The 12,461-nt window shown below is 39.4% G+C and overlaps 1 protein-coding gene across 6 annotated transcripts in view; it reads right to left on the minus strand.

The window, feature by feature from the left end:
* Window positions 1-12,461, minus strand: part of POF1B (POF1B actin binding protein) — a 135,157-nt gene that overhangs the window by 79,102 nt on the left and 43,594 nt on the right. For 4 of the 6 annotated variants that reach the window (XM_053581029.1, XM_053581026.1, XM_053581025.1 and 1 more), the window contains one exon: window positions 2,250-2,330. The exons of the other annotated variants lie outside the window; for them this stretch is intronic. In XM_053581029.1, the coding sequence (XP_053437004.1) occupies window positions 2,250-2,330 (81 nt within the window). The remainder of the gene's footprint in view (window positions 1-2,249; window positions 2,331-12,461) is intronic. 6 annotated transcript variants of the gene reach the window in all.

A 12,461-nucleotide genomic window follows, 5' to 3' on the forward strand; every position in this document is an offset into this window, starting at 1 on the left:
GTTATATATATTATATATATATATATAACTAAGTACTATGTAGAACTAACTCATTGAAAATCTGAGATATCAAGTATAATATATATCCAAATATGAATGTATAATCCCCAATTTATGTGTGAAAGGAAAAAAAAGAAAGAAAGGGAAAGGAACAAGGAAGTGTAAAGTGATTGACCAGGTGAGAGGAAGAGATATACTTTCCTCTCCCAGGTCCTCTCTATCTCCCTCTCCCTTCTCCCACTTTTTCAATTTTGTTGCTTAAACATTGAAATCTGCAAAAGAAGGAATAGGCAACTCATTTAGCTGTAATAACATTCCCTTTAAATATTTACATGGATATATGAAAAGTCAAGCCAGTGTTCAAAGCAATCACCCCTCAACTCAGAGTTTAATAGGTTCATACAGATGTGCATGCATAACTAGCAGCCTGCCTAGTTATGGAGACAAGAAAACATGATTTTTTCATAAATTAAAAAGTGTTCAGGCATAGTGGCTCAAACTTTGGAAGGCAAAGATGGGAGGATTGCTTGAGGCCAGAACATTAAGTCCAGCCTGGGAAACATAGCAAGACCCTATTTCCACAAAAAATAGAAAAGTTAGCCAGGTGTCTTGGTAAAGGCCTTTAGTCCCAGCTACCAGAAGGCAGAGGCAGGAGAATCACTTCATTCCAGGAGTTTGATGTTGCAGTGAGCTGTGATGATGCCACTATACTTTAGCCTGATCAACAGACCAACACTCTTTTGAAAGAAAGAAGGACAGGGAAGGAAAGAAGGAAGGAAGGAAGGAAGGAAGGAAGGAAGGAAGGAAGGAAGGAAGGAAGGAAGGAAGGAAGGAAGGAAGGAAGGAAGGAAGGAAAGAAGGAAAGAAAGAAACCCAGAATAAAATAGTGAGAGAAAGAGAGGAAGGAATGAAAGGAGGGAAGGAAAGAAGAGAAGGGATAGAAACTAGTAGAAAACTAGTACATCCTTTCCACCAAACTAGAATAATAGCAAGTGGTACCCTAGTTTAACTCTTTGATTGCTGCACCTGAGGCAAATAATTCATTTTATCTTGTGGGAGGGAGGATTATATTCTATCACAGGAGAAAAATAAAGAGCAAAGCAAATAATTTATGCAATCCTATCTTGATAACACTGTTTCCAACTGTGAAAATGATATCCTCATAACTTCACAGAACCTTCTGTTGCAGCTAAAGAAGGGTATTATGTGTGTGTGTATGTGTGGGTGAATATGTATGCCATGTATGTATACTTTTTGTAAAAAGTTATCTTAAATTTTTCCTCAATGGAGAAACAAGAATCCTATGTACTCAGTTCTGATGTGAGGACAATTAATGACCTAGTACACAGTGGAGATGGGGGATAGGGAGAGCAGAGAGAGGGAAGGAGGGAGGGGTGGGGGACACGGTGTGTGGTACCACTTTGGGGGGTGGGATACAATTATAAGAGGGTCTTTAAGTAATAAATGCAATCAATGTAACCTGGCTCTTTGTACCCTCAACGAATCCCCTAAAATAAAATAATTTTTTTCCTCAAAATTAGATACAAAACAATATCCTAGTCTGTGAAATCTGAAGTTATGTATCTCAGTAAAACATATAATAATGTAATTTTCTAATCAGCTCATTGCTAGGCACAAAAGTTCACACACCATACACGACAAAGGCATGGGGACAATTTGAACTTTTGACTTTGAGGTTTTACCTTTCCTTTTTTTTTTTTTTTTTTCTTTTTGCAGTTTATGGCCGGGACTGGGTTTTGAACCCGCCACCTCCGGCACACTACTCCTTTGAGCCACAGGCGCCGCCCTGAGGTTTTACCTTTCTGTTACATATCTCAATGGCAAATCTTAATAGATTATAAAGACTCTAACCACTGATGTGTAAATTTGTATTTTTTTATGTGAAGCCTGTGAAAGAACTTTGTCTGTTTTCCTTTGGTTCAAAGTACACAAAAATTCACTGTAGCATAACAGTCAGGCTATACAAGTAGTAAGCCTTTATAATCTAGGAATTTCCAAGCTGCTTAGAACTGCTGCAGTTATGAGGAAGAATGTGTGAGCCCAATGTTGTCTGGAATTAAAGATGGCATTTTTGGTTTTTTTGAATACTGATGATGAGAAATTGACTTTATAACTGGAACTCCAACATTCTGATTTTAATGATCTGGTAACTGACTCACTCTTCTTATTCAAGCTACCAACTTGTAAGAAATTATACTGCATATTCTAGGAAAAGAGTTTAATCTTACCTGTTCAGGATTTTGTACTATGTATCTCCTAATAATGGCCTGTGGGTATGTAGTGTCTTTCATTGTTGGAGAATGGAGTTCCTATGAAGAAAATGTAAAGACTACATATAATCACATTAGTTAGTGACCTTGGAGCAATCAATAATAATAGGGAAAAGTCTAGGTGCAGTGCCTGTAATCCCAGTACTTTGGGAGGCCAAGGTAGGTGGATTGCCTGAGCTCACAGGTTGGAGACCAGCCTGAGCAAGAGCGAGACCCCATCTCTAAAAAACATAGCCAGGCATTGTGGTGGGTGCCTGTTGTCTCAGCTACTTGGGAGGTTGAGAGAAGAGAATCACTTGAGTCCGAGAGTTTGAAGTTGCTGTGAGCTATGACACAAAGGCACTCTACTGAGGATGACAAAGTGAAACTGTGTCTCACAATGAAAAAAAAAGAACAATTTTCAAAGTAAAATTTTCAGAATCATTTGCATGCATGAAGACATATAATTTTATGATTTACTTAAGTTCAGTTTCAGAAACATAAAGCCTGGCATGGTGGTGCATGCCTGTAGTCTCAGCTATGTGGGAGGCTGAGGGAAGAGGATCACTTGAGCCCAAGAGTTTCAGGTTGCTGTAAGCCATGATGATGCCATGGCACTCTACCCTGGGTAACAGAGTGAGACTCTGCCTCAAAAAAAAAAAAAAAAAAAAAAAAAAGAAAAGAAAAAGAAAAAGAAAGAAAAAGGAAAAGAAAAGAAAACGGAAAACATGCTGTGCACCCAGTTGGTGTGCTGGATACTTGACATTCATTTCATGGTATCTCATCATACCTTCTAAACTGCATTTATGAGGGTTTAAAATTATTGGCTTCATTGTAAATATCATCACATGATCAGCAGAAAATATAGCTTAATTTTTATTAACTAAACATTTGCTTTGGAAAGGACATCTTATATTTTAAAAAAGAGGAGGAGCTACAAAAAAGGTATGTAAATACTTAAATATTTAAATTTTCAATGTGTTTGAAGGAGAGGGCCATAGATAACATTAAAACTGAGAAAAAAACACTGTAACAAAGTTGTTTGTAAACTTGTAAACAAGCCCTCCAGAGGATTCTGATTAAGAACCACTAGACTAAGGTTGCAAAAATGGCAAAACCTGGGACTAGGAACCCACAGTCTGAGAACCATTTGCCTTAAGCAAATTGCTTAATCTTTCAGTACTACGTATGTAATGTCAGAAAATGTTTTTAAAAATTTTCCAGACAAATTGAAGGAGTTATCAAGTATCTGAAGCTTTTGTTGTTGTTTTTCATTTAGAAACAGGGGATCACTCTTTCACGTAGGCTGTCATGCAGTAGCGAGATTATAGCTCATTGCAGCCTTGAACTCCTGGGCTCAAACAATACACCCACTTTAGCCTTCTAAGTAGCTAAGCGCACAGGCATGCACCACCGTGTCCAGCTAATATTTTATTTTTTTATTTTTATTTTTGTAGAGACCAGGTCTCACTGTGTTGCCCATGCTGGTGTTGAATTCCTGGCCTCAAATGATCCTTCTTCCTACCTTGGCTTCCACAAGCACCATATTTACAAACATCAATCCACCATGTCTGGCTTATTTGTATAGTTTTGGTAAAAAGAGTAAATATCATCAATATAAAGAGAGTTCTTGTATATCGATGGGAAAAAAATTTCCACACTAATAGAAAAATGAGCAAATAACACAATTTATAAAAGAATAAAATGAAATGGTTAATAAACTTAACAAAAAGTCTTCAACAAAACTAGGAATAAAAAAATGTAACAGAAGAATGCTATACTGCTACTGGAAAATGTAAAAAATAATAGCACTGATGAAGGTACAGGAAGATAGGCATTCTTCTATGGAAAGAAGAAAGATTAAATAATCATTCATAGGCTGAAATATGTAGCCATTAAATAGTGATCTTGAATAATACAAACTTTTATGGAAAAAACTCACAGTTTCATATGAGTTCAGTAAGAAAATGAGGAAATAATACTGTATATATGGTATGACCTCACTTTTGTATTTGAATGAAAAACACACAGCAAAACGTTAAGAGTAGTATCTTTGGGTGGGGGAAGGAAACCATGAGTGGTTTTGTTTTTGCTTCTTATATTCTTTTATAGTACCAAAACTTTTTACAACAAACACATTTTTATTATCGGCAATAATATGTAGAGTAAACCCAATTTTAAATTACTTCATTATGAAAAAGTAACATAGTTAATAGTTTTCTGAGTGAAAATGAGTGTAGTGAACACTCCTGTGACTTAAGTGGACTTACTTCCTGATACAATTATACTTTGGTGGTCCTCCCCTGGTTTCACATTCCTTTAATTGGCTGATCTGATCCTAATATGTAAGACTACCCATTCATACTTATTTATGCTGCTGACATTATGTGAAAATGTGTGAAGTCTTATGACGGTCTAAAGATTGGTTACATAGAGGAAGTCTGGGAAGAAGGCCAACTTGTAGCAGTCCTTGGCAGAGCCTCCTGAGCAGAGGAAGAAAAACTGGATGGAATCGGACTCTATAAAGACAAAGGTGGAGAGCTGAGCCAAGAAAGAAGTTCAGCAACCTGTAACTCCCAGGAAGAGCATAGAAGAAAACAAATTTCAGGTACAAAGCCTATAGACTAGAGGATGGGAGACCCCTCCCTCAAGCAGGAGGCCTGCTGCAGGCTATTTGCAAACAAGCAAGGAACAAAAGATTTCTAATTTTGTCTTGCTGGAGAGAGCCACTAAACTCCAGGTCTCTTTCTCCAGGGAGGTCCCACTTATGAAACTAGACACCACACCATCAGCCATAAAATTGAATAGATATTTCCCCCCACAAGTCCAAACTCCCAGTCCAACCATTTCCCCCCTCACGGAGGTCTGAAATTTTACCCCCTGCACAGCACAAAGGTTTGGTCTTGTCCTGAGAGATCTGGGCATAGTGTGGACCACCAACCATCAGGACGGAATCTGTGACTAACAAGGAAGAAAGAGGGTGTGGGAAGAAAGGGACACTTGGTGGGAGGAGGAGCAGTCCCCTGGTTATGAATATGCCTGGCCAGTGGTGGTGTTAACACTGGGTTTGGGTGTGTCTGGCAGGACGGGGTGCAGAACCCCCGGCATTGCACCCACAGTGGGAGAGTGGGTGCCCCATGTGGGTTGAGTTTGGCAGATAGGGCTGGTCCCCAGCCCCTGCTGGGCCTGCAAATAGAGGCTTGCTAGGCATGGACTGAGACCTGAGAGCAAGGGTGTGGTCCCCTGATTCCAGGAGAACCCTCCAGCAGTGGCTAACTGGGTGGGAACCAAGATCTGAGTGCTAGGTCCTGTCTTCAGCAGGGCTGGTGAACAGAGACTTACTGGTTGAGGACAGAACCCTGTGGGAGGAGTGCAGTGCATGAGAACAGAGGCTGACACCAACAGAGCATGAGAACAGAGGCTTTCTAGGAAGTGGACTGAGACTGATAGGAGGGGTCACCTGACTCCAACTGCTCTGGCAATCAGAGGCTAACTATGTGTGGACTGAGACCAGAAGGCAGAAGTATGGCCCCTGGCTCCAACTGGGCCTGTGAGAAGAGAAGTAGACAAAAATATGGACTGAGTCTGGTGGGTGGAAGGGTGAATCCCTGACTCTAAATGTGCTGTTGGAGAACCTTGAACCCCTCTCTGTTAAGCAGAGTTTGCACTGCCTGAGACAATTTAATTGGAACCCCAGTCTGGAGCTGTCCACTTGGGGACATTCTGAGGTTGACCTTTGAAGTTCTGTAGCAGAAAAGAACTGAAGGGTGGGGCCTGTGTCACAGCTGTTTGTAACTTTTCACAGTTGAGATTTAAACCTAATACTGTAGCTTCTTAGAATAGGGTAGAGGTTGGCTGATACCAAAACACAGCTAGCTTGTGCTATCTCACCAAGTAGGTCCTCAGAATCTTCAGCCAAAACCCTGAAAAGGGCCTTTGTAAGGTTGTAGGAGATAAGCCACAATTATAAAGTCTAGCACTTTGGTAAGGGGCTATCTCCACTACCTGGGAACACCAATTCAATCACACCCTACCAGTTCTAATAACCAAATGATGGAAAATAAACATGGTGTGAATCCAACAGAAGAACTCTGGCAACATGAATAACCAGAGTAGATTAACACTCATCCCCCCCCCCAAGAAATGACAAAGGAGATACAGTGAAGATTGCATGCATAGCAAATGGCAGCAATGTCAGAAGTCATATTCAGAATATGGATTGCAAGTAAGATAAATAGAATGGAAGAAAAGATAGAAATTGAAAATATTTTTCTTAGTAAAGTATCTCAGGAATGGGAAAAAAAAAGTATCCAATGTACTCAGTACTACTGTGAAACCAATTTATAGTAAATCACAGTTGCATATGAAAAATTAAACACAATTTTAGCCTAAGATGAAGGAGGGAAGAGGAGGGAGAGGGATGGGGAGTGAATGGGAGGGATAGTAGGGGATAGTAGGGAAGCCATAACTGTGGAGCACATTGCAAGTACAAGTTGGATCTATCACGTGTAGAGCACAAATGTACTAATGTTATAATTGGGTAAATTAGGTGAAAGCTATATTGATTAGTATGATGTAAACACTCCAATTTGTACAAATAATCAACAAACTGAAATTGGCATAAATGTATATATGATCTATCTGCAAGACTTAATAATGTGTATATATATATATATAAATAAAAAGAAATTGAATTTCAAAGAATAGTTCTAAGGTTGTCTCAAGAAATTAATGAATTCAAATCCCAAGTCACCAGAGATAAGGACATAATGAGAAAAGAGATAGCAGAGTTCAAGGAAATGAAAAAGTTAGTTGGGGAACTCCAAAATACAGTAGAATCCCTCAGTAATGGGTTTGACCAGGCAGAAGAAAGATCTCTGAAACTGAAGAAAAAGCTTTTGAAAGTTCCCACTCAGAGGCAGACGAACAGAGAGCAAAAACTAATCATTCCCTGAGAGAGTTGTGGGATCACTCCAATAGATCTAACATTCGTCTTATAGGAATTCCCCAAGGAGAAGAGGATGGCCTCTTCTTTAAGAGATTTTTTAGGGGAAGGTGGAGCAAGATGGCAGTCAAGTAACAGCTTCCTTGCATCTGGGCACCGTGAGTCTGGGGAGATAGGACTCCAGGCATCTCTGGCTGGTGGGATCTGCCTACCATCATCCCTGAGAGGATACGGGGAGTCAGCGAGAGACTTCTGGACCCCAAGAGGAGGACTAAAACAGTGGAAAACCGGCAAGTGGTCACGTGTGTTCAATCCGTCTAAACCCGCCAGCAACTGTAAGTTCAGTAGCAGTGAATCTGCAAACCAGAAAGGCCTTACCTGTGAACTGTTTTGGTGTCTTTGGACTTGGCACTCAGCTGAACTGCCTTGGGGAGAGCCTGAGCGGGAGTGCAGAGAACTTTGGCCTTTGTATAGGGCCCCAGTCTGAGCCGCTGAGCCAGACAGAGCTAATAGTGTTTGGCTCTGGGTCACAGGCAGACATTGTGAGCGAACTGCCCTAGCAAGCTCCACCCTCAGGGTCGCAGAGCTGGAATTGGGTGGGAGCTGGTAACCCAGCGACCAAGTAGCCTAAGGGCGGGGTCTGAGCCACCTTGCAGCCCTAACCCTCGGGGGCAGAGGGAGACCAGTTTTGACACACAGGGTAAGTGGATAGCCACTTCAGCAGTGATTCCAGCGACAAGCACTTCCCTGAGAAAGCTTTTGCTCAGTAAGTGATCAAGTTAAAAGTGCCTTTTAAGTGGGCTGAAGAGAGATTTAGGGTGTCTACCTGCTGGGGTTTGAGAAACTGGCAGCCTCCAGTCGTATCAGAACTGTGATTAACATCTCATACCCCAGAAGACAACGTGTTGCCCAGACAATATTCAATAACATATACATACTGTTGTGTTTTTCGTTGTTTTTTTTTTTTTTTTTTTGGTTTGGTTGGTTTTTTTTTATTTTGATGTTGTGTATTGTTGTTTTGTTTTTTAAGTTCAACCTTTTCCATACAGATCCCTCCCATTGCTGCCTATTTCAATAAATAGAACTTCATTTTTGTTAGTGTTTCTACCGCTATTATTTGGTTTTTCCAGCCAATTTTATCCCGTAAAGTTTTCTGTTTGCTTGTTTTGGTTTGATTTATAGCATTTTTGTCTTTCCTCTCTACTTGGTGGAGGTGGGGTACTGTGTCTGATCAGGTTAGCAAAGAGCTGCTGACCTCAAAGGAACCACCCAACTGGGCACCCCCAGAAGGTGTTTTTTTTTTTAAAGTTGTATCAAAGTACCCTACTGTACACCTATATTGCTCTGTCTCCCTCTTTCTGTGCCTCTCTTATTTTTGTCAATATTCCCTTTACCCACACCCTCTCCATTCTCTATTTTTCTTTTTTTTCCTTATCACTCAGTCCTTCTTTCTTTCATCCCTTTTTTGCTCTTAAACCTTCTCACCCTTCTGGTCCTGTAACCCTTAGTCCACAGGCATGAGAACTTAAAGAGCAAGAGGAAGTGAAAAGAAAATTAGGGCAAGGAAACAGATAAAAGAAATCACCCATGAGGAAGAATCAGCAGAAAACTCCAGGCAACATGAAGAACCAGTCCAGAACAACCCCGCCAAGGGACCGTGAGGTAGATACTGCAGAGGATTCCACCTATACAGAAATGTTAGGGATGACAGAAAGGGAATTTAGAATACACATGTTGAAAAACAATGAAAGAAATGATGGAAACAATGAAGGAAACTGCAAATAAAGTGAAAAATAACCAAAAGGAAATCCAAAAACAGAATCAAATCAGAGATGAACTATATGAAGAATATAAAAAGGATATAGCAGAGCTGAAGGAAATGAAACAGTCAATCAGGGAACTTAAAGATGCAATGGAAAGTATCAGCAACAGGTTAGACCATGCAGAAGAAAGAATTTCAGAGGTAGAAGACAAAGTTTTTGAGATAACTCAGATAGTAAAAGAGGCAGAAAAGAAGAGAGAGAAAGCAGAACGTTCACTGTCAGAATTATGGGACTTTATGAAGCATTCCAACATACGAGTTATAGGAATTCCAGAAGGGGAAGAAGAATGCCCCAGAGGAATGGAAGCCATACTAGAGAATATTATAAAAGAAAATTTCCCAAATATCACCAAAGATTCTGACACACTGCTTTCAGAGGGCTATCGGACCCCAGGTCGCCTCAACTCTAACCGAGCTTCTCCAAGACACATTGTGATGAACCTGTCCAAAGTCAAGACAAAAGAATAAGATCCTGCAAGCTGCCAGGAATAAGCGCCAGTTGAACTACAGGGGAAAATCCATCAGAGTTACCGCAGACTTCTCTAATGAAACTTTCCAAGCAAGAAGACAATGGTCATCTACCTTTAATCTACTTAAACAGAACAATTTCCAGCCCAGAATTCTGTACCCTGCTAAGCTAAGCTTCAAAATTGATGGAGAAATCAAATCATTTACGGATATACAAACATTGAGGAAATTTGCCACAATAAGACCAGCTCTACAGGAAATACTTCAACCTGTTCTGCACACTGACAACCACAATGGATCAGCAGCAAAGTAAGAACTCAGAAATTAAAGGACAGAACCAAACCTCCACACTGATGCAAAAGATAAAACTAAGCAATGGACTCTCACAAAATAAGACGAATAGAATACTACCACACTTATCAATTATCTCAATAAATGTTAATGGCTTGAATTCCCCACTGAAGAGACATAGATTGGTTGACTGGATTAAAAAACACAAGCCATCCATCTGCTGTCTGCAAGAAACACACCTGGCTTCAAAAGACAAATTAAAGCTCCAAGTCAAGGGTTGGAAGACAATTTTTCAGGCAAATGGAATTCAGAAGAAAAGAGGAGTTGCAATCTTATTTTCAGATACATGTAGATTTAAAGCAACTAAAGTCAAAAAAGACAAAGATGGTCACTTTATATTGGTCAAGGGAAAAATACAACAAGAAGACATTTCAATTCTAAATATCTATGCACCCAATTTAAATGCTCCCAGATTCTTGAAACAGACCTTACTCAGTCTGAACAATATGATATCTGATAATACCATAATAACAGGGGACCTTAACACTCCTCTTACAGAGCTGGACAGATCCTCTAAACAGAAATTAAACAAGGATATAAGAGATTTAAATGAGACCCTAGAACAACTGTGCTTGATAGACGCATATAGAACACTCCATCCCAAAGATAAAGAATATACATTCTTCTCATCACCCCATGGAACATTCTCCAAAATTGATCATATCCTGGGACACAAAACAAATATCAACAGAATCAAAAGAATTGAAATTTTACCCTGTATCTTCTCAGACCATAAGACACTAAAGGTGGAACTCAACTCTAACAAAAATGCTCGACTCCACCCAAAGGCAAGGAAACTAAACAATCTTCTGTTGAATAACAGATGGGTGCAGGAAGAAATAAAACAGGAAATAATTAACTTCCTTGAGCATAACAACAATGAAGACACAAGCTACCAAAACCTGTGGGATACTGCAAAAGCAGTTTTTAGAGGAAAATTCATCTCTTTAGATGCCTACATTCGAAAAACAGAAAGAGAGCACATAAACAATCTCACAAGAGATCTTATGGACTTGGAAAAAGAAGAACAATCTAAGCCTAAACTCAGTAGAAGAAAAGAAATATCCAAAATCAAATCAGAGATCAATGAAATTGAAAACAAAAGAATCATTCAGAAAATTAATGAAACAAGGAGTTGGTTTTTTGAAAAAATAAATAAAATAGATAAACCATTGGCCAGACTAACAAGGAATAGAAAAGTAAAATCTCTAGTAACCTCAATCAGAAATGATAAAGGGGAAATAACAACTGATCCCACAGAGATACAGGAGATCATCTCTGAATACTACCAGAAACTCTATGCCCAGAAATTTGACAATGTGAAAGAAATGGATAAATATTTGGAATCACACCCTCTCCGTAGACTCAGCCAGGAAGAAATAGAGCTCCTGAACAGACCAATTTCAAGCACTGATATCAAAGAAACAATAAAAAAGCTTCCAACCAAAAAATGCCCTGGTCCAGATGGCTTCACTCCAGAATTCTATCAAACCTTCAAGGAAGAGCTTATTCCTGTACTGCAGAAATTATTCCAAAAAATTGAGGAAGAAGGAATCTTCCCCAACACATTCTATGAAGCAAACATCACCCTGATACCAAAACCAGGAAAAGACCCAAACAAAAAGGAGAATTTCAGACCAATCTCACTCATGAACACAGACGCGAAAATTCTCAACAAAATCCTAGCCAATAGATTACAGCTTATCATCAAAAAAGTCATTCATCATGACCAAGTAGGCTTCATCCAGGGATGCAAGGCTGGTTTAACATACGCAAATCTATAAACGTTATCCACCATATTAACAGAGGCAAAAATAAAGATCACATGATCCTCTCAATAGATACAGAAAAAGCATTTGATAAAATCCAGCATCCTTTTCTAATTAGAACACTGAAGAGTATAGGCATAGGTGGCACATTTCTAAAACTGATTGAAGCTATCTATGACAAACCCACAGCCAATATTTTACTGAATGGAGTTCAACTGAAAGCTTTTCCTCTTAGAACTGGAACCAGACAAGGTTGTCCTCTGTCACCTTTAGTATTCAACGTAGTGCTGGAAGTTCTAGCCAATACAATTAGGCAAGACAAGGAAATAAAGGGAATCCAAATGGGAGCAGAGGAGGTCAAACTCTCCCTCTTTGCTGACGACATGATCTTACACCTAGAGAACCCCAAAGACTCAACCACAAGACTCCTAGAAGTCATCAAAAAATATAGTAATATTTCAGGATATCAAATCAATGTCCACAAGTCAGTAGCCTTTGTGTACACCAATAACAGTCAAGATGAGAAGCTAATTAAGGACACAACTCCCCTCACCATAGTTTCAAAGAAAATGAAATACCTAGGAATATACCTAACGAAGGAGGTGAAGGACCTCTATAAAGAAAACTATGAAATCCTCAGAAAGGAAATAGCAGAGGATATCAACAAATGGAAGAACATACCATGCTCATGGATGGGAAGAATCAACATTGTTAAAATGTCTATACTTCCCAAAGCAATCTACCTATTCAATGCCATTCCTATCAAAATACCAACATCGTACTTTCAAGATTTGGAAAAAATGATTCTGCGTTTCGTATGGAACCGGAAAAAAACT

Source organism: Nycticebus coucang, chromosome X (genome assembly GCF_027406575.1).
Source record: "Nycticebus coucang isolate mNycCou1 chromosome X, mNycCou1.pri, whole genome shotgun sequence".
Classification (NCBI taxonomy): Eukaryota; Metazoa; Chordata; class Mammalia; order Primates; family Lorisidae; genus Nycticebus; species Nycticebus coucang.